Source organism: Numida meleagris, chromosome 3 (assembly GCF_002078875.1).
Source record: "Numida meleagris isolate 19003 breed g44 Domestic line chromosome 3, NumMel1.0, whole genome shotgun sequence".
NCBI classification, from domain to species: domain Eukaryota; kingdom Metazoa; phylum Chordata; class Aves; order Galliformes; family Numididae; genus Numida; species Numida meleagris.
In genome coordinates, this window is record NC_034411.1 from 80666061 (window position 1) to 80689585 (window position 23525).

At 40.8% G+C, this 23525-nt stretch overlaps 1 protein-coding gene across 4 annotated transcripts in view; it reads right to left on the minus strand.

The window, feature by feature from the left end:
- Nucleotides 12674-23525, minus strand: part of SENP6 (SUMO1/sentrin specific peptidase 6) — an 83533-nt gene continuing 72681 nt past the window's right edge. For all 4 annotated transcript variants that reach the window (XM_021390018.1, XM_021390017.1, XM_021390016.1 and 1 more), the window contains 6 exons: nt 22876-23309; nt 20307-20410; nt 18543-18631; nt 16702-16770; nt 16472-16622; nt 12674-14750 (listed from right to left, as the gene is read on the minus strand). In XM_021390018.1, coding sequence (XP_021245693.1) covers nt 14541-14750; nt 16472-16622; nt 16702-16770; nt 18543-18631; nt 20307-20410; nt 22876-23309 — 1057 coding nt within the window. In that variant the 3' untranslated portion in view covers nt 12674-14540. The remainder of the gene's footprint in view (nt 14751-16471; nt 16623-16701; nt 16771-18542; nt 18632-20306; nt 20411-22875; nt 23310-23525) is intronic.

The following is a 23525-nucleotide window of genomic DNA, read 5'->3' on the forward strand; positions in this document are numbered from 1 at the left end:
GGGCTCGGCGGCGGGGGAGGAGGAGGAGGCGGATGGGTAGCCGTGACCGAGCCACTGGCCTGCTTCACGGTCGCGGCGGAAGGCGGTAGCCTGCGCGGCCCCAGGTCACCGAGATCGGGGCCGCCCCGCGCCTCTCGGCCGCTCACCTGGCGGGGCCGCCTCACCTGCGGGCGGCACCCGAGCCCCCACGGCTGGAGGCGGCGCTGCGGGGTGCGAGAGGGCTGCCCGGTTGCTCCTGGGCCTGCTCCACAAGCTGCTGTTCAATGGGGATTCCCGTTCTTTTGCTAGGAGTGGTGTTTCATGCTTTTTTGTCAGTCTTTTTTGTGGAGTCCTCAGCACCGCAGAGACATGTTGGAGCGCGTCCAGAGGAGGGCCACAGAAATGATCGAAGGGCTGGAACACCTCTCTGCAAGGACAGGCTAAGAACTGGGGCTGTTCAGCCTGGGAAAGAGAAAGCTCCGAGGAGACCTGAGAGCAGCCTCTCAGTATCTACAGGGGGGCTATAATAAAGAAGGGGACAGACTCTTTAGCAGGGTCTGTTGTGATAGGACAAGGGGAAATGGTTTCAAACTTAAAGAGAGGAGATTTAGACTGGATATAAGAAAGAGGTCTTTTATGATGAGGGTGGTGAGGCTCTGGAACAGGCTTCCCAGAGAGGTGGTGGATGCCCTGTCCCTGGGGACATTCAAGGTCAGGCCGGACCAGGCTTTGTGCAACCAAATGTATCTGCAGTGTCCCTGTTCATTGCGGAGGAGCTGGACTAGATGACCTTTAAAGGTCCCTTCCAACTAAAACTATTCTGTGAATCTACTCTTCTTTAACTGTATTGGTTTAAAAAAAAAAAAAAAGATTTATGTTAATTAACCCTATAAAGCAGAGTATAAAGTAGATGGTTTTTATCCTGCTGTGGAAATCCTTGAAAGTTGGAGATTGGTTAGAAGCCATTCTGCTCCTTCCACAGGAGCTCCCCTTGTGCCAGCCCTGCTGTGCTCACTGCCATCACCGCCCTTTTGCGGGGATCCACAGACACACTTCACCCCATAGCATGGAGGGGCCAGGGCCATGGCTGTGCAGCACATGAGCTGAGTGTCCCCCAGCGTCTGCATCCCTTGAGTGGGACCATTCTTCACTCTGTCCTAACTGGTGCTGAGTGTCCAAGCTACCCTGAAAGGCAAGGAACACTCAAAATACCTTGTATTTTATACAATGAGCCCTGCAAGTGTCAACAAACACACTTCAGTCTGTAACCAGCCATGCCTTTCTTGCTATTTGTATTACCTGGTTAGGCTCATGTCCTGGATCGCATCGTAAATGAGTCTGTTTATCTTGTCACCCATGCTCCACTGTTTATGTTCACAAGACCATGGGATGCAGAGAGCTGGGCAGCACTGCATCATACCTGAGCCACATGTCATGCAGCCCAGGACACATATAGCCACCCCTTCTTAGGCACCCACATGTGAGCTCTGTGTCACCTCCCCCACCCCGGTTATTATGGGCATGCCTGGCACCACCCACTTGTTGGCCAGCTGGCCATAAACACTTCGCTTCTCTCTCTGCAGTGTTTCACAAGTGGCACAGTTGTCCTGACTGTGTGTTGTCCACTGCAGACCCTGAAAGCCTTATGCATTTTGCTGATGGAGCCATCCCAAACCATTTTTTTCCTCAGAGCTCCTCCTGGTTTCCTTCCTCTTGCAGCACAAGCTACGCTTCTTCAGCAAGATGTGCTTAGCCACAGCCTTTGTGAATGTTTGGAAACATCCAGGACAGTCATAGCTGTGTCTTGGCCTCTGGGCGGTTGCATAGAATCATAGAATGGCTTAGGTTGGAAGGGACCTCAAAGCCTATTCAGTCCCAACCCCTTGCTGTGGACAGGGCTGCCCCCACCAGCTCAGGCAGCCCAGACACCATCCAACCTGGCCTTGAGTACCACCAGGGATGGGGCACCTACAGCTCTCTGGGCAGCTGTGCCAGCACCTCACTGCCCTCCTAGGGAAGGGCTCTGTCAGGCGAGCGGGGATGTGCATGTGAAAGTGGCACCGGAGGACTCAGTGTGCAAATAATCCTTCAGCTCAGGCAAAGCATGGGTGGGCGTAAATCCCATGTCCAGATTAACATTCCTGCTGCTCACAGAATATGCCAGGAGCTTGCTGGGGCTTTTAAACACATCTGCAAGTGGCAAGTTAAATTTGACGGTGGCATACTTATCTGACATGACTTAAAAACGTTTAACAATTTTGACAAACCAAAATATTTTAAAACTTCTCAAAAATGGGAGATTATCCATGTCATAACCTTTCAGGGCAGCTCTTTGTATGTTCTGTCTTACTTTTATCTGTAGAAAACAGATAACTATCATCTGGAAAGGGGGTATGGCTGGGAAACTAAATGAAAATGTAAATTTGCTGATTGGATTTAAAAAAATACAACTCTGTTGTCAAAACAGGATACAGTGTCAGGAAATGGCCAACAAAATATTGTTGGTGCCAACAAGCCGATGATTGTCTGTGACCTGGAAGCACTGCAGCCAGGGGGTGTCCCATGGCCTGAGTGCCCCTCCCTGATGAGGAGGAGGCATTACTGCTCTCCCTTTCTTCTCCCTGGGAAACCTAAAAATATCCCAGGACATAGGACCATCTGTTCTGTAATTCTCCTGGGAAAAGAGAGGAAGATTCACACACCAGTGAAATGTGAGCGCAGGAACTCGACCTCAGCAAAGGGAAAAGAAGATGAAAGAGAAAGTGGGCACAATGTGTTTCAGTGTTCCTATGTTGTCTGCATAAGGAGGCAGGCAGGAAGCATTTCAGATGTCCTCTGTAGGAAAGTTAGATAGAAACGACAAGCTGAGGCTTTTTGGAACTCCAGGAGCAGTACGGCTGGCTTGGAGACTCAAAACACTTTTTGCTTTATAGCTCTTTCAGACTAGGGATACTGATAAGGGACAGATGCAGCTCAGCGTCTGCGAGGGAGCCCCTTGCATGTGTGCCATGTGGCTCAGTGTGTCACACAGGGACCCAAAATGAAGATCCATTCAGAGGTCCTAGCACACAGGTGATGTTTGCAGCTAGAGCTCTCCTTCAGCAGCAGGATCACACAGTGCCTGTCAGGCTACAGGGGCTGTGGTGACGGACAAGAAACCTGTTAGCACCATCACCAGCAAGTTTGCAGCTGGCACCAAGCTGAGGGGTGCAGTTCAGAGGTTCGAGGGAAGGGATGGCAACCAGAGGGATATTGAGAGGCTTGAGGAGTGGGCCCATGCTAACCTCATGGAGCTCAACAGGGCTGAGTGCAAGATTACCAAGAAAAGGCAATGCAGCTTTTCAACACAACTGTTGAAGTGCACATGTGCCTCCTTGCTGTAGTCCTGCTGCAAAGCACTGGCAATGTTCTGGATGTCCACGGTGTCTTAATTCACCCAGATATTGTAACTATTTACATTGGAATTGCGGCTATTACAGATTAAACACTTCTGTCTCTAAATTTGCCGCATTTAAACAGAGAAAATTATGGTAATTTTATGGGCCACTGTCTTTTGTCAGACTTGATGAGTGGTGAAGTATTTGAAGGGATAAGCAGGTAAAGGATCCTATGTGACTTCGTAGAAAACCCTGGGAGGATATCGTGTATGCTTGCATTTTAAAGAATATCACATAGCATCTAGGCTAGTTAAATTTCTAAGAAAGTGAATTCTTACTTATAATTAAGTTGGCTAAGATTTACACCAACTAAAGACAAGAAAGTAAAGGATCACACTGATGGGGCTGGAAATTTCCCTACGAAGGTGGTTATCCTCAAGTTGTTGGTACTGTGTGTTAAGTTTCTCTCTCCAGACTTTATTATGGAAGATTAAATGGAAAAATCAAGTTTGACATCGACTACAGCCCTTTGCTGTAGGTGTCTCTTTAGACAGAAAGCTTGTGCTTAAATTGTGCTGTAATTAGCTGGGTTTTGTTGTGGGTTATACGTAGCTTCAGCTGTTTAACACATTGCACATAGCGAGTAAAATTCTGCCTGTAGAAATGGCTATGGGCATTGACTTAAGTCACAGCCAACAACTTAATGAGGCCAGGAGTTCATTTACTTCACATTGCTTTGTTGATGTACACTAAATATAATATAAATGTAATGTTATTAAAGCCTGACTGTGTAATGTGGTCGTTGAAATGCCTCGCAGCCTGTCAGCGTCAGCTGTTGGCATTTCCTGCTTGTCTATATCTCAGTTTAATGCCTTGGTACTCCCCAGAATTATTTTGTAATTTTGCAATTAATTTCTGAAGAAAAAAACTTAAAAATATGGAAGTCATCACTTCACTGGTGTAGCTGCCAACTTAGTCCTGCAGGCAGAATTTATCTGTAATTTATCTGGATAAAGAGTAGCTTGCTCAGATATTTGCAAAAGAGCATTTCTAACTGGCTCAAGGTTTAGCAGCTTATGTTCAGAGACAGAGTTCAAGAAAGAACAAGAAAATTTTCTGGGATTTCAGCAATGATATACTTACCAATTCCAAGAGGACTCTCCTTTCAAAATCAAACTTTGGTTTCTTTCCCAGGAAGTTTTCTTTAGATAAGAACCATTCAATCCCGTATCATGTAAATTATTTACTGGAAATCGGTGTGTAAGCCTTATTTTATCCACTCACTTTCACTTAGCATTGTACGTGTATACATAAATCTTTGATTTTGACAGCTGTGCAAAGATCTCTTTTTTTTCCCTCTTTCTTCCCAGTAGACTTTGCGTGAACAACCCTTGTGACTACAGATAAGCATGTCAATACTCTGACTTTTCCACAGGCCTTTTGTATTCCAGCTCCTCTGTTCAGGTTGCAAATAAATAAGATATTACAGCTTAAGGCAACAACATCTATTTTAAGTTTTCTTGCTTCATTTCAGTTCATAATAGCTTCTTCTCTCATGTTATCAGAAAACGTGTTACTTAAGGAAAGTTGATTGTTTTGCATTTTCACTCCTTGCAATGTACAACCAGTTTCAGAAGCTCTTTTTTGGTTGGGAATAAGTCTTCCAGACCAGCCCCAATTTTCTGTTTCTTCACCTTAAAGGGTAATTAAATTAAGCAAATAGATTATTCTCCATTGCAAGTAGCTCAAAGCAAAAAAACACAAGTTAGGCTTGCATAAATAATTGCATGGGACTACGTAAGAGGGATCCCTAATTTGTCAAGTCACAGAATCACACAAAATCACAGAATCATAGGGTTTGGAAGGGACCACTGGCGATCATGCAGTCCAATGTCTTGCTAAAGATTTCCTGCAGTAGATCACACAGGGAAGTGTACAGGTGGGTTCTGAACATCTCCAGAGAAGGAGGCTCCACCACCTCTCTGGGCAGCCTGTTCCTGACGTCCATTGCTTTTCATTTTACTTGCACGACCAGATTCATTCTATAAACTCAGATGGTGAGGACAAGAAAATAAGGTTGCAGTACCCCAGAGTAGCTGGAAGATATTCTTGGAGTCCTCCCAGTATTTCAGGAGGCACGGATTCCAGTCTTGATGCAACACGTCCATGTCTCAAGGGAAAGTATTTGCTTTTGTTTTGGCAAAATCTCCTCCAGCAGAGACCAGAGGCCTGTTCCCATAGCTATAAAAGTAGCGTGGGACCCACTATCTCAGACATTTCATCTGGAGATATGGAAGCATCCATAATGTAGGAATAAGAACACAGTAGCAATTATCATAATTGTTTTCCAATTTTAGCTTTTTATTAGTGTTTTTTTCCCCATCTACACTGTGATCGCTCGTAAGGATTCACTTTTCAGTGGTGAACAGCTATGGTCAGTGAAATAACTGCAGGGCATGGTATCAAAATATGCATCTTATTTGAAATACAGAAGTAGCCTGTGGAAAACAGGCAACCTACATTTGTCAGGCACTGGGCTGTTCTACCTTCACTAGAGCAGACGCTACCCGCTTGGAGTTAAATGAACTTTAGTATGGGTAAGGTAGATCAGTGCCGGAGGTTTCTACAGTCCTTAGAGAAGTGGAGGGTGATTTTTTGCTGATGATGGTTTTTAGTGAGTTCTGTGAGGATAGTAACTAGTTTTTAAACCTTTCTGTAAAGGCCACCACTTATCCAGCATGTTTCCAACTGATTGAATCCTGTTAAACATAACATGAGGATTTTTCTTCCCCAATAAAATTCCTTCCCTAATTAAATATTAGAAACAGAGTTTCTAGAAACAGAAATTTCTAATTAAATATTAGAAACTGTTTCTAATATTTAATTTTAGACAACAGCTTCAGCTTTTGAGCCAGTCTCGGGAAAGGAAATCTGAAGAGGAATGAGTGATCCCAATTAAATTCTGACATTCCTTGGGCTGGGAGCAGAGATGAGGAGACCTGTCAGGAATCTAGTTCATGGATTAAGAAGGTCCAGATGTGAGGGCCCGAGGGTCCCCCAAACCTTCCCTTGAAGCAAGATTAGAAGTAATAGACTCAATTACAAGACAGTGAGGGATATATGCTGCTTGCCTGAAAAGGAAGATCACAAATGCTGCCAAGGTAAAAGTGAAATTCTCAAAGTTCTTGCAGTCACCTCTCGCCTGTCTAGCTGTGTTGTGGGGTTACTGCGCAGAACAGTTTAATTTACTTTGCTGGCTGAATAAATCCACTCTTAAGGATGTAGATTCTATCCTTGATATCCATCTGGACAAATCAGGCAAAGAACTTGCCTTGTTCTTTGTGGTTTGCTGGGGTGCTGCAGGAAGGAAGAATAACTCCTCACCAAAAGAGCAGCTGATGTGGCACCTTGTTTCAGCATCTCCTTGTGTTCCCTTACAGTGCAGTTACACATGCACTCAGATGCCATCAAAACCTTGGGCGTGCTCAAACTGCCTCCCCACACCCTTAACATCTGCATACTAGCAAGGTTACCTCACATCTTGCCCTGAGTGCTCTCCTGTTGCTGAGCAGCCATTCAGTTGTGTTTCACATCCACAGCACTAGTGCTCCAACCCTGTGAGGGTCCTCATGAATTCCTTAGGAATCCACAGATCTGAAACAGATGCAGAACGACATCTCAAGTGTGTACATTCAATGCAAGTACTAGTAAGTGTGTTGTTGTTTCTTTGGATTTCTGTGCAGTAAAATCAAATGGATTCAGAGTGCTGTAACCACTGCCAAGAGCCTGGGTTTGTCCTGTTTGCACCCTCCCTTCAGGTGTTTCTATACATTGACGTATAGAAAGCCTGAGTCTCTGAGTCTCCTCTAGGCTGAGCAATCTCAGCTCTCACAGCCTCTCCTTATAGCAGAGATGCTCCAGTTCCTTCATCATCCTGGCCCTTCATTGAACTCTCTCCAGTCTGTTCATCTCTCTCTTGTACTGGAGAGCCCAGAACCGGACTCAGCACTCCAGGTGCGGCTTCAGCAGTGCTGAGTGGAGGGAAGGAATCACCTCCCTACACCTGCTGTCAATACTTTGCCTAATGCAGCCCAGGATGCTATTAGCTTTCTTTGCAGCAAGGGCCCATTGCTCTCTCCACTTGATGTCTAGCAGGACCCCCAGGTCCTTTTCTGCCAGGCTGCTTTCCAGCAGTGGAACCCTGGTGCCTGGGGTTATTCCTCTCCATGTGCAGGACTCAGCACTTGCCCTCATTAGACCTCCTCAAGTTCCTATCAGCCCATTTCTCCAGCTTCTTCAGATCCCTTTGGACAGCAGCACGATCCTCAGGCATATCAGCCACTCCCCCCACTTTAGTAGCACCCACATGTTTGCTGAGGGAACGCTGCTCCATCAGCCAGATCTTTAGTGAAGGTGGTCAATGGGACTGGACCCAGCAGTGACCCCGGTGTGCTCTGCTTGTTACTGGCCTCCAGCCAGGCTTTGTGCCACCGGCCACCCGCTTCCAGGCCCCACCCCTCAGCCATTTCTCAATCCGGCTGCTCTGTGCTCATCCAACCTGTATTTCATCACCTTCTCTGCTGACGAAGCTGCTTTGGCAACTGGAACATTGAGGAAGATAGCAGTGGCTATTTTCCTGAAGTGTAGACTGAAGAACTGGGCTTCGAGATGTGGTCAAAGATTATCAGACGTAGTCTCTTCCAAGAGAGACTGGGAGAGAAAGCAGCACAGAGAAGCAGCTCTCCAGGGTTTGGAAGGAAGGGACAAGCGGGCAAAATCTGTAACCACCAGAACAAGTTCTCTCTAGAACACTGACTGATGTGCACCAGTGTTCCTCAGCTTTCTGCCACCAAATGGAAAAGCTGCTGAGATCTGTGCATCATGTCTTCATCGAGAGGAGCAAGAAAATGGCAGTGTACTTCATCTGCTCACAGAGTAACAAAAAATAGCATTGTGGAGTTAGTCCTCCTAGGGACCATCACCACGATGATGAAAGTCAGAAAAACTCAAATACAATATGCACATTAAAGATGATTACAAACACAAACACTCAAAAGTTGGGTAATATTAACCAATGAAATTGTTCAAGGAGCCTTAATTTAGCCCACTCATGACCATAGAGAAATTTGTGCATACAAGTAATGTTTTCTCCAGATACCACTTCTCTCAATGGATGCAGAGTCAAGTGTTTAGGGAACTTAAAATTTCACAGTAAAGGCAACTATGAGCTGTGTAGTTCCTGTTGTTCCATGAGAAGCTATGATGAGGAAAAAAAATGTCATCATTAAAACATCTAATTAACGTCTTTCAGACACAAACGCACAGCCCATCACTATAGGAAAATTTCAAAATTTCTATTTTCAAAATGGTGATAATGACATTAGGAACTGTGGTTAAGGTAAAGGCTGAACTTCATTTTGAGTAAGTAACCTACATTACTTGTTTACTTCATGTGATAAAATGAACATCAAACTAGATTGTAGATTCAGTGGTGTTAGGATTAATTAATCCTAATTTATCTTAAGTTCCTATCTTCTACTTGGCCCGAAAAATGCATCTAAATAAAATCATTTGAATCAGATGTCCTTATGAAAAGGTACCTCCTCTGACTCAGAGAACCACCTTAACTCGCTTTAGAAAAAGGGATACAAGTCAGATACTGAAATCGGGCCGACTTCATTGCATCCAAATTCCTCAGTGGTCTAAGAACCACCAGAATAATTTCCTGAGGGGGACTGGGGAAAAAAGGAGTGAAAAATCTTACCACTTTCAGATTAAACACCATCATCACAAGCTGTCCACACAAACACAAGCAACACATTAATTCAGACATTTGTGAAAAATATGTGCTCGATTCTGGAACCTGAACATTATCTGCAGTAGAAGAAGCCAACACAAACTCTGTTTGAAGTCCAGAAATTTCAGTGGCCCTGTAGGCTACTACTGAGCTGAACAACCTCTCACGACCTTTTATTGCCCCTCTGTGACACTGACAGATATTATTACAGGATTGTTTACAAATCAGTACAGCTTTCAGAACAAAATAACATTTAAATGAGAAACATACTCCATTTGCTTGCATTCCTAGCGCCAATTATGTTTCATTTAGTTGTATTTTCTGCTAGAAACACATCATAGTACTAATGATATTTTTCAAGGGTTGGCCTATCTCATTTTTTCTGTATTGCAGAACCCACATTCTGTCTGGTGTACTACTGTTGCACACTGTGAAATAAATTTGCAGGAGTCAAGAGATATGATATGAAGTTCTCTAGAACTAAAATAATTATCCTGCTCCCTTTCAGCCTTTTTCATAAATAGCAAACTCACCCTACAGCTTTAAAATCCAATTAATTACTTCCTAAGAGCTCCTATGATGAATACTGTGTTTTTCACCCAATACATACTGATGTTTCTACCCAGGCTACCATCACATTACTTTCATACATGTAAAATATGAGTTAGGAAGGACAAACTCTGATGCTCAGAGACTGATTTAAAGCCATTTGAGGACAGTGAGGATAATAGGTTTGTCTGCAAACCGCTGCTGCAAGTCACCATCAGTATATTTAGTAATATTAGTTATATTTAGTATATATTTTTCGTTGATGTCGGTATAGGTGCAAAAGTAAACCAAGTTTCTGAACTCAGAAATACGGTTAAAGAGAGATGGTGGTGTATAAATATTTTATACTTTTCACTAAGTTAAGCTCCTGGGGATGTGTAACATCCTTCAGGCCCTGGGTTAAAGACCAGATTCTAAGTGCAAATGACTCAGTAGCCTCTGGACACAAAACGATCACACTGCCAAAGGAGGGCGGCTTTCCCTCCAGCGGACTCCTCACACATTGCATGGGAACAGCTGCACAGCTGCACTAGTCGGGCTCCCCTCAACTCTACAGGTAGTTGGTCAGCTTACAACAAAAGACAACCTGGCCCAGAAGTTCAAGTTTGCAAATGTCATCTAATTCTGTGGTATTGCACAAATGGCCACATACAGGATGTGGATTTTATTATTCCATTAGAAGAAACCATTTACTTGGAAAAGGATATGCAGTTTTGATTTTGTTTCTCATTATATACATAAATCTTATTTTTTACAATAGTAATGGTGTTCTTTCTTCCCACTCCTGAATTATTTATCCCTCCATACTGATTCTGGTTTATGCTGGTATTTTGGTATGCACCGTTTGGGGGGTAAAGCCATACCTCAGAGAACTGAGAATTTAATTACAGAACCCAGTGGAATAAGGAGTGATGAAGAAAGAAGTACATAAGCAAGGTAAGCTCCTTTACTTAGCATGTAACCATGGTAATTCTCATATGTACCAGAATTTGGATACTTCTTAATCCACAGAACCTTCTGTTCATATATATTCATATGTAATATAGTTCATATATACTTTGTCATGTATCATAAGAAGCACTGTTTACTTTCCTCTGGGGAACATCAGCTGAGAGGAAAGAAACAGCTTGGCTGCTTGAATCTAGGTTACAGCTAGCACCTAGTCACAGAAGCGAATCCTAAAGGTACAGGGTACATTACCAAGTTTCCCTCTGTCACCTCAGGGCTGCATGAGTCCACATGCAAATCTGTCGGAAGCAAGCAAAATCTCGCCTGTCAGAAAACTACAACAAACCACAACAGAGAAAGCAGCCCTTTTGCAGATTACATCCTCAGCAACCAGACTGGATCCTACAGAACAGACACCTTTCATCACATCTTTCTTTGAGCACACATAACTGAGATAGGCCGAAAGGGTTTAGTTTTAAGATAAGGTGGCAAAAGAGAAATAAAATGGCTGTTACCTCATTGTTCCTGTTTCAAAGGTATAGTTCCTGTGTATCCAAGCACACAGCACAGAGGTTCTGCAGGGGTACTGAGTACGTGGAACTAAAGGATGACAATGCAAGGCTTTAACCAGTGACTGGAAAAGTTTTCAGTAAAAAAAAACCTGAGAAATGAAATATAGTGCATCTGCAAACTAAGGAAGCTGCCACAGTTTGTGAAGTGTTCTCCACAGTTTGTGAAGAAGTTCACTCAAGTTTCCAGAGGAGCTATATTAACAGGAATCAAATGCAAAAGCTTTTTGTTCTCCTGTTCTACTTCACAAGTTTACCATACAGTACATAAATATATATCTCAACTGCACGGTTTTCTAATCGTGGTAAAGTTTGCTTGATTTTTCAACTCTTTCTTTGCTGAGTGTTTCAGAAAATATGTTATTCCAAGACAGAACTGCAGTGTACCCACAGCAATCAACTGAGCAGTCCCTGATAGAGCCTCTGCTCTTCAGATGGCGTGCTGTTTTTTCAGCAAGAAAAAACAACGTCACAAGGGAGTACTGAGACGCCTCTTCTACTTTTGCAGCTAACCTGCAAATGGGCACCAGCACATCTATTTTTCATGCTAAGTAATCTAAAACTTTTAAAGGAACTCTTAACCGTTATTCTATCCAACGTGAAAAACAATGCAAAGAGATACATTTAATTAGGTAGCAAGCTGATACCCTGTCCTACAGAACACAATCATGCTACATAACACATTTGCGATCTTAAATCTTATAAAGAAACACACAACTTACACTTTCCTTAAAGCGTATCTGTTGTCATAAAAATAAAAACATCTATTCCCCACCCCACTAATCCTTGACTAAGTAGAGCTGATTCAGGAAAGTCAACAGTAAAACTCCTTGTTTGATTGCAGAACAGTATCATAGCTAATCCCTATGGAATGAACAAATGCCTATATAATAAGCATACGTAGTGGTGAACTATTGAATTCAAGTCAGCAACATTTTTAAATAACTCATTCTTAATTCTTTTTTTCTATTAACATCACATTTTATTAAAAAAATAAGTTTCCTATATTTAACATGTATATTAGCTCGCTGTATATTGACTGAAGATCTCAAGACCTTTAACATTAAATGATAATAAATCAAACACTTTCTTCACAGCTTCGAAAAAGGGGAGAGAGGAAGATGGGGAGGACAGGAAAGAGGAAGGAAAAGGAGGAAGCACCAGGCCATTCCTAGCAAGAGAACCAAATAGTTCACATCAAATTATGAACCTGCATCACAAACGTTAGGAAAAAGTAGACTATTATACTGACCAAATTTGGATATATTCTATATAATGAGATCATAGGGGAAAATCTTAACTGAGAATACGTTCCACTTGCAATTGTCTCTGTATTTCCAGGAAATTACTCTCCTCTCTAAAGCCATCATTCATTTACATGTATTTGTAGAAACAATTCCAACACACTAGTTGCACTGAAAGCATACAAGACACTGCAGGGAAACAATCTGGAGTTATTTTAGTACTTATATTCTTTATTTATTTTTTACGGCAAGAAGACTAATTCCATGGAGGAAATAACTCCTACATGTGTGCCTTACATACTTAATTTGTAAACCAGAAGATTGCCCCCACACATTTTGAACAAGAAACCCGTGTAGGAGTCATGTGTAAGAGACATGTGGTCCTTACATATGTATGGGGGCCAGAGTCTGTGTAAGAAGAGATGAGGGAATGAACAAGTCCTCCCCAAATCCCATGGGTCACCTGTGCAAAAAGTTAGCAGCTCATGGCTGTATTGCTCTATATGCAATCACTGCCTCAGTGAGTGAACCCACTTTGAGAAATGCCCTGGCAGTAATGTCATTAGCAGCCATGTTTTCATGGTTCAGGGAGAATGGAAAGTCACGGAGAACCTCAGGTACTGGGGTTTCAAGTACACTTGATCTTGTGTATAAAAACTGGTCTTGGGGTACACAGTTCAGCTAAGGAAGTCTCTGCTGTTTCCGTTGGGGAGAAGGGAATTACAAATTACACTTCCAGGGAAGAACCAGAAGAGAAAACACTGTGTCCAAGGAAGGACAGAAGGCCCCTCTCCTCCCATGAGAGACTCCATCCCAGAAAGGGACAGCTTCCAGCTCCATTCAAAGACATCTAAACTAGCAGCAGACTGGATATACATCTCCTTGTAAGAGCCATTTCTTATTTTACTCATTTGAATACCAAAGCCTTTTTAACAAGGATAAAAGGCTGTTTGCCCTGTAAGCAACAATGGCATTTTAAACTATTTTAAAATCAAAACACACTGGAAATATCCAAACAAATCCCAGCATTAGTCTGATGCTATCTAAAGCCAAGAACAAACAAGCAAGCAATGAACACTGGTATTTTGGTTTGGTTTTTTTTTTTTTTTTTTTTTTTTTTTTTTGCGTGGATATTACAAAAAATAGTAATCATACACTTTTTTTTTTTAAATGTTCATTACTTAGATAAAGCACATATGAATGTAACATTCAGAATTGTAACATAGAAAATGTAATGTGGGCAATCTGCTATTCCAAGTACACTTACCAAAATACAATTTTATAATGAAGAAAGTCTCAAAATACACCTGTACAACAATTGGGATCCACAAAATATGATTTAATAGTATCACTCAAGATCACTTCATTGAAACCACTTTTATAATACTGTTTGAATAGTAATCTCTGGTCAAAGAGCATTCTCCCCCTTCCCCTAGCCCGTCCCACTAAAGCAAGTGTGGAATTTTAATTGCAATGCGTATCTTTTAAAATCCCAAATCTGAAGCAGTCCTATTAACTATTACGCTGCCTACACTTAGATACTGTGAGGATGGGAATCACCCTCTCTGAGGCCATGGTACACTGAGACACTTACCCATATTACTGTTCATAGCGCAAGCAGAATAATCTTGTAAAGGGCAACTAAATAGGGTCAAAATATGAATTATCTTTCTACCAAATCATTCCCTATGTGTTACGTAAGCCTGTAACATTACAGCTTTACTGAAAAAGAAAAAGTTAACCATTTTATCCTATAAATATTTTCTTTATTTGCTTTATGTTTAGAAGTTGCTATTTAAGTTCTATTAACAGAAATACATAACAAAAGCTCCCTAACAAGTGGAAAAAAGTAATTACAAATGCTGAAAAAGTTGGCCTCATTAACATATGTACAGACTTGCTTACTTAATACACATCTTTGTGGAAATTAAATCATTTTATGACACACATTTATACAGGCATTAAACATTCCCAAGTAACTTTGAGCAGAGAAAACGCCAAATCTTTATTTAATCTGGGCAGACAAAACGCATATTTCAGTTTTGACTGTGGAGCTAACATGCAACAGATACAGCATTCAGTCTGAGCTGCTGTTGAGAAGTTGTTCTGTTTTTTCCTGCAAAGATCTTTCTGCCGAAGCTGGGTCCTTTTGTCCCTTCTTGTCTTTATTCTGCTGTTCCTGCAGCTTCAGGATGATTTTTCGTATTTCTTCTCTTTTGGTTTTCATTCTTGGGCGTGGAAACCAGTCTGTTAAGTTCATTGGTAGCTCAAAACTCAGAATAGGATTCTAAAAAAAAAAGTTGGTTTGGATATTAAAGTGAGGAGTTATGACCTAAAAAGACTGGAGAGAACCAGAGTGAGAAACTGGAGGTTCTTCCCCACCTCATTCCCTCAGCGTGAAACAAAACGTATACGGTTTGTGTCCTTTGTACACGTACAGTCAAGGTCAAACAAACGAAGTTTCAGCATGTAACAGCACAGCGTTCACCGTAAGGCACCAACAGCTAGACTTGATGATCTTTAAGGTCTATTCCAACCTGAGCAATTCTATGATTCTAACACTCGGAGCACCAGCACCGCCCCTCCCGGCAGTCCAGCCACAGCCCCCCCGCCACCAGAACGCCCCGCCCCTAATGGCGCCCGGCCCCGCCGCGGCACCACAGCGCCCCCCGGCGGCCGCCGTCGAAGCCGAGCGGTGCTGAGGGCGGGAGGCCCGGCAGAGCCGCCGCGCGCACCGGGTTACACCACATGCCGTCTCAAACCAGCCCTGGGTTTTGAAAACCGCACGCGTCGTGACTGCAATGCTTATTATTAAAACGAAGTTTGAAATCAACCCGCAAACACTCCATTTTACACACTCTCCAATTCAGCTTGCAAAGCTGCTGAAAATGTGAGACTTCATAGACTTTTTCAAATCCAAGCTGAAATTATTAATTCAAGAAGTGTAAGATAGCCAAGCACTGCTCAGCTGGTGCAGGTTTTACGTCCCCGTTCAGATCACTGCTGATCTGAAAGCCCTGTCCTTGCTATCTGACACATCTCTGGGCACACGCAGCTGCCGTACGCTGCAAGAGCAGGTGAGACAGAGCCAGCTGCTGTAATTCAGCAGCTGGTTTGCAAGAAGGAAGGGTGCAAGATTATCCAAATCTGGTTGCTCCACATAACCCCTATATACAGAACAGAAATCTCTCTAGCCTCTGAAGAAAGGCAAAAGGATATTAAATGTTTGGGCTTCGTTTTGCATGCACACACACTTAAATCCTTGCTGCTTTCTCATTAAGGTATGAACAAAGGGAGGGTTTGAGGACTAGAGAAGAAATCACAGGCTTTCTCAGGAAAGGTTTTAGGAGCAGTGCTCTGAAGCACTATGGACTGTAAGTAGGATTAATGCCCCATTCAGGCAACACATCACTCTGTTTCTCCTCCCAGCCTACACCTGACGGAGTTCTGCTCTCCACTTCTGTGCGGAGCTTCAACTAGAAGGCCAAGATAGTTAAGGTAAATGAAAATTCAACCATTTTCTTCAAGAGAATTAAGATTTGGCTTCTAGCTGTAATGACTCTACTTACATGCTTTAATGAAAGTTTAGAAAGTCTAAACTAGCTGTGTTACGTTAATGAATTTATTCAGTCATCTTTCTCAGGCAAAAAATAACAAGCTTTTTGTACCACAACTTTGTTTTAGACTTTGAACTCAAATGTGAACCCTTACCATGTAATTCTAAAGGCACGGTAACAACACAAAGGAAGTCTCTCAAAATATTTTCTCAACATTTTCTCAGAAAATTCCATGGCTTTCAATATCTGGTACGTACATGCAGCTAAGAACAGTAACTAGTTTATTTTCCAGAAAGTATTCCTTACTATGTATATAAACATATAAATTATTTTCTAATGCATAATCCAATAAACAGCTGTACACTAAAGAACCTTTTACAACAATTTTAGCAGGACACACTTGATTGCTGTACAAGACAAAACAAGCAACTACACAAACAAATGTACGTACCTCAAAAAAGCTCTCTACATACTGCAGTATGTACACTCCACAATCACTGAAGTTGTTTTGTTGCGGCACTTTGGGGTTGGAACCTTTCATGACATCTTTGGAAAAGCTTCTTTTATTGCCTTTCCTGACCTCCCATTCTACCTCTAAATACCTATAACAAAGACCATAAAAATTAAAACTTTTTTTTTTTACCTGCAGAATTTTGCAGAAATCACAGACATGTAACTTACTCCCTTAGTGTTTTCACGACATTTGACCGGGAAGGGCCTCTCAGTGAGTCCATAAGCAAAATGCAGGGCCTATGAGAGAACACAGCATTTTACAGCAGCTCAGAACACACAGCGTTAAGCAGCTAGCAATGAATTTTTTTGTGGGATGACCTTGAACAAATCTAGATCTATTACAAATATTATTAAAGTTTTGCCAGCACTGCTATAATCCCCTAACTGGGATAGCTAAATGCAAAGCTGAGTTATCTTTGGATTTAACTACACACTGAGTACAGAGAACTTTAGAACTCACTTAGAGAATTCTAGCACTGTCAGACCGAAACCATTTGTTACACGTAAAATCTATTTACCTAAAAGCCCCTCAGGTGTCTAGTGCTATTTTAGATGCACAAGGTATCTAGGACATTTGCTGGAGGACAGATAGAACAGTCTACAGCACCTACAAATACACTAGATCTGTATGTTCAAGAAGTGATTACTGAATTACTGAATCTAAAACGCATACCTTATCAGGTATACAAAACACACGTACCATATTTGAAAGACTTTAGAAAAATAATGCATCCATAACCAAACATTTTCTTGAGAACTTAGTCTGTTTGAATGCTTTCTTGTAGACTTGCATCACTTGGTCTAAAAGATATTGCCTTAGCAGTAGACATGTAACACTTAAATTGTATCAGTCATCTTATATCCAACAGCTGGATTTATGCATCAGAGCAAACTCATTCCAGAATTCAGAATCTCAGCATTAGATGTAAGGCGTATTTTAAGGCATACAGATTGCTTTTCACAAAGCTCTGCTTTTTTTTCTCCTAACAATAATACACATATGCATTCACAGAACATGTTCTTTATGAAAACTGGAGACTAGTACGTTCGGGCTAATTATTTGTATGCATGTATGAATAGGTTTGTTTGTACTTGTGAATTATTTTAAGTGTACACAACTTCTGAGGCACAAATATACAAACATATGATCACTTGAAGAATGACTGTTCTTGTTTATACTTGTTTAAATTTCTGACAAAAGAAAGCTATTATTTAAATAAGCAACGTTCTCTTATAACACATGATCCATTTTTCTTCGGGGGGGGGGAGGGGGATAGGAGAGGGGTTGGCGTACAGAGAGTCGAACTGAAATCCTTGTCAAAGCAATTTCCTTTTTCAGATAGAAGAAATGTAAAATTACGGTAACAATGAAGAATCAAAATGCCCTTAATGATTTGTGATATCTAAGTGACAGAGACCTTTGGAAGGTTTAGATTTGGATTAAAATAGTGACTGGGTGGGAAGTATTATGTACTGATAATCCATCATCAGCATGGAAAAGATTTAACTAAGCTATAATTGCAAGTTCATAGCACCATCAAATATTCTTAAAACTCACAACACAGGTGGATTTTTAGTACAACTTCATGGCAGTGCATCTAGTATACTACCTACACATTTCATATGTTATAAATTATTCCTGAGCGGCCACAAAGTTTTCACTCAGTTTTAACTTAAGTACAGCTTTATTTTAAAGAAGTTATTCTATCTCTATATATGTAAGAATACATTTAAACATGATTCTGCAACTTTCTTTCTGCAGGAATTTAAGTGCAAGATATGAAAGAACAGCCTCATTTGAAGAAACAATCTTCACTTGCTTGAAGCAGTACAGATGATGATACTACGAAGTACAGAAGGTTCCCTCAAAGATAAATACGTGCTGGCTAAACTGTCCGAAGAACTATGTATGACCATCTCCCATAATTACTGTCTTAAATTTCATAAACTTACAAAATTTTAATTTTCCAAACTATCTTTATATCCATTATAACTGTTTCACTACTTACTGTTTGCAGATAGTAGGCTTTAGGTGCCATTGTCCCATTTCTGAATTACAGTTGTCATCTAGAAGGCCACCATCGTCACTACTGTCTTCCTACAAAAGCAACATGTTCACAGGTGTTTTAAAGTTAATACTATTTTTCAAATAGACCCCAAAATAAAGTATAGCTATTCTCTTTCCCTTTTTATTCAAGACAAATAAGACCTAGTTTAATAAAGAAGCAGTAGCTTTCATTGAAAACCATTCATTATTTGTATTACCATCTTTTAGTCTCTCACTTTCTCAAATCCATGCTGGAAAGACACAGAGTGAACAGTGCTATTTATATAATGACCACTGAAACTAGGGAAAAAAAACCAACAGCAGCTGACATTTTCTAAGCATTGCTGACTTAAAAGCGGTGCATCTCCCTGCATGTTATAATCCATATTTTAAGTATTTTCCCTTCCCAATGATTACTAGGTATTTGTTTGGTGATTTTAAGTAAGTTATCTTCTAGGGAAAATGAAACAAAATCTGCAGATAACTCAGAAGTAAAGTTTGATTCCTGCTCCAGAATCCACCAACTTGGTCTTTCGGGTAAGGGAAATTTAAAGTGAAAACGATATAACTGCACGTTGCAAAAACCGACATGCCACAAACTTGAGAATGTTTTTTAAACTTTTGATTTCAATACTGATTGCTGATTTCCTACCCTGCAGAGTTCACTATTGCTACCACAGACCATTGCATTCAGGGACAGAGACGCTTTCCAAAACCACAAACTACTATATCAGCATGGTTTGTGAACTTGCTTGTTTACTAACAAGGAGGATCTTATGACTGAAATCCTCACGTTACACCATTAAGATTTTATCATGTTAGACAACAGCTGCCTAGTTCCTAATCCACCTGTTTCTGTTGCAGCTTCAACATCATTTTTGGCAGATATGAAGGTGCATTCAACCTGTCATGGTTTAACATTTCTATACTTGCTTTGTGCATTTGGGAAAGTATCAGTGACAGCTTCAGCCTGAGCTAAGTTCTAAGCTACGCTGAAACCCAGGAACTTGGCATCTTACCATCCTCTTAAGGAACGCAGCTGACAACGTGCTTTCTTCACGGCCTACATGCCATTTATTTCAGCTTCGAAGAACCCTACTCATCACACTCCATATTGAACATACACTCTATAAGAAACAGGGCTACGGAATCATGCCCTCATACCCACAACTGAATCAATGAAGGACACTGAATGATCAGAGACTTTACACATTTCTAAAAATCTAAGTCTTCCAAAGCAAACAACTGCCTGATTGTAAAACCATTTGTTCAAGCGTGGTTTGGAAAAGCACCAACTAAACAGAGCAGTGGAGTAACATCTACTTATAAATGTGTCTGTTTATGTCCACAAAATGTAGCTGAAATAAGAGTAACTTGTTCTTGGGTCTGCTAGGTAAACGTGGGGGCTGGGGAGATGAGAAAGTTGTTCATTTTCAGAATTCCCACCAAAGACAATTGTGCAATATTGTTGCTATGCGCAAGACTCACAGCGTTAAATGCAGGATCAGCACAGCAGTTTCCTGACAGTTTAAAGAATGAATATACAATCTTCTCCTGTCAGTTATTCATATTTTTTTTTGGTAAACAGTATTTTGGATTTGATATTTGTACAGGTATCTAGCTTTAGACAATGAATATTTACAATATATATACAGATTTTAAACTGTCCATTCAAAGCACAATACAGTATTTTGCATTTCCTAAATAAAACTGCTGTGTATTTTACCTGGTTATCCTGGTCTTCAGAAAAATCTATAAGCTCATCTTCATTTAGTTTGCCACCATCAGCTGAGTCTTCACTGTAGTTTAGCCTGATTTTGTGCAATCCATCTGTACAAATCACAGACAGTACAAGTGCATATTTAAACGTCAAATGCTACATCATCACTGACAGCCAAACTAGTTTTAAATACCACAAATTATCTAAGAGTTTTTCACAATAACTGTGATACAGCTGGTGAGCAGTATTTTACTCGTGTATATAAAACAAAAGCAAAAAGTTTCTTTTAAGTAACGCAGCAAAGACAACCCCTTATTCTGTGAAACATTAAAAAGAACCTAAAAATCTAGACTAAAAGACACCATAAGATTACCACTTTATGACAGTACTTGGTCCTGCTACCAAAAGAGGCAATCTCATTCTGTCCCTCATGTTATTCCCAACCTAGGTGGTTACTTCCGTTTGATGAAAAATACATCCATGCACAGTGGACCAGACTACGAAAGTCAGCCAAAGCTTGGTTTTTTTAACTTGAATCAGCTCCTTGGTCAGATTTTTTGTGGAGTTTTATGAAGACTTGGGTGGTATAAGGGCAGCTGACGAACACACTGCTAGGGAGGGCAAAATGCAGGATCAGCTCTTCTGGGAATAACAGCTTAGAAAATTTGGTGAAACTTCACTGTTTGCTACACAAAAAGAGCATCTGCAAATTCACTCCCTACACACTTTTGCATATTTAGTTAGGTGAGAAACGGAATCAGAAGAAAAAAATAGTAATGAATGTTACAGCTGTATCTGTGAAGGATCCAGACAGCTACAGTCTCACACTGTCTTCCAATACTACCTTTTAAGTCCTCAGAACAGATGTTGAAGGGAAAACTAATGAACTAAGTGGATAATGTGTACCTCATGCCAGCAAAACTTGGCATCTTCAGAATAAAACTTTTCCTAGAAAATATCTGTATAATGTATCTAAACAATCACAAACTCAGAATTCTTGTTTATTTTGGTACTGAAGTAATAGTATCTCATCAGTTACTAAAGAAAATCAGATTTCTGTAAGAAAAGTAAATAGGACAATGAACTAGCTAACAGAAAATCAGAGAAGATCTGCATTTGTTGAAGTTTGGAATGAGGTTACTAGTGGATTTCCACAGGGACGAACTTGGGAATTAATCACTATCTTTGACAAGACCTTAGCACAGAAAATAGGCCATATATAGTAGAGTGACATACTGCTGACAGTCCTCAATCTTATTTGAGTCCTAAGTCTTATTTGAATTGGTATCAAGAATAATGACATATCATACAAGAACTGGATGACCTGTCTACACTGATCAATAAAAAGGGAGTTAGTTAAGTAATAAGATATAAATATTTTGGATGATCTCTTCAAAATCATTTTGGCATCCACTCCTACTCACAAGTCCAACACCAGAATGCAGTTTGAGATAAAGACTTCTATCTTTAGGCCATGTATAGCAGGCATCTAGGGCGAAGACCATAAACAGAGCAGCTACTCAACTGAACAGCTACTCTGTGCCTGTTTTAAGAGTGAGAGGAAGAGCGCTCTTGGTTTCACTGAGTATATTATCGAAGATGCAGCTGCTGCCTTTTGAGATACCCTAGGATATCTAGCACACAGATATGAGTTTGGCAGAATCAGGAGTTAAGACTCATGCCCTTCTGGAACAACAGCTTGAAAGCCGGACACAATATCCAAGGTCTACATCCCCATCTTCAATCTGACTGTAATGGGAGTCTAAGTTCACAGAGTATCTAAATTTAGCTGCCTAAACATACACTTAGTGTCAATCTCAAACTGACTCTCCCTCTTAAACCAGGACTGTAACCAGTAAGAATGTCTGCATTAATCAAAGGGTGCATCATCTGCCTTAGTAGCTGGGAAAGGAAGTCTGGGTGTTTCAGTCTTTGACATAATGACCACCAGTCAGGCAGCAATACAATGCAGGCATTAAAAAGGAAAAAAACCATAATCCTAGACAAAATGTATTTCATAAAGAACATTCTCACTAATAACAGACCAGTAACAATAGCAGCATCCGAGATAGATAAGTTCATGTACCATAGTGGTATCATATACTGTAACAGCTGCACATAATGGAAAAATCAATTCAGGCAAGATCTCCTCTCCTCTCCTTGTTGAAGCAATACTTCAAACGCTAGAAGACACTGGAATTAAGGTTCATCTTAATTCAGTTGCCCTATGCAGATACATTATGAGGGTTAATGGTCAAAAGATCAACAACTACTATTTTTTCCTTAACAATTCCAGTTTCATCTGATCCAAAGTAAGTGACATTTAGAAAATATTCTGCATGAGAAAGTATCATATAACTGACAAATTCATCTGTCTTATCTCCAGTCTTATGTGTCGAGAACTGAATTAACAGTCACAAAACACTTTATATGCAATGACTGTAAATAACTTATATTGCAAGCATTCCAACTTGAGCCACATAAGCTTTCAATACTTATGCAACTGCAAATATGGTAATAGATAAGAAGCTTTCAAGTTTTTCATTAAAATATGCACATTTTTACAATTACATACCCATAGATTGGCTAGCAGTTGTGAATTCACCCTGTATACCGTTTTCATCTGGAGTCCTATGGTCCAGTCTATGGCATGCTGATTCAAGAGTATTAGGTTCTTCCACATCACTGTCTATTTGATTTAGTTTTTTGAAACCACTTTTTACCCTACAAGGACTTCTTCTACAACATGAAGATTCACTGTCCTGTGTTTCAGTGTTTGAATCAGTTAAAGCTGTATTATATTTTTTGGTCAATGTCTTCTTTGCTGTGGATTTAGAAGGCGAGTTTTGTGTATCCAACTCATTTGGCAAAGGAGATGGTGTGTTGCTCTCTCCATCGGAAGAGGAAGATTTTATCTGTGCTGCAGCATTTTCATGGTAGTGGGGATTTGGTTCATATTTGGGTTTCTCTAAGCCAGGAAAACAGATTACAGCCAAAAACCAGTGGGCACTGCAAAGAAAAGATACTTTATTAACTAGCAATTACATTAATGTTGTTAAAGCTTAAAGCTGGTAAAAAGAAAACAAAATGCTGTGCATATACATGCACACACAAAACTGAACCCTGCTTCCCACAGTCAAAGATAAACTGTAATAGCTGTTCGCTTTTCTGAGCAGGTTTTACTCAAGCCTTCATAGATTTCTGTTAAGGTAGGATCACTCCAGC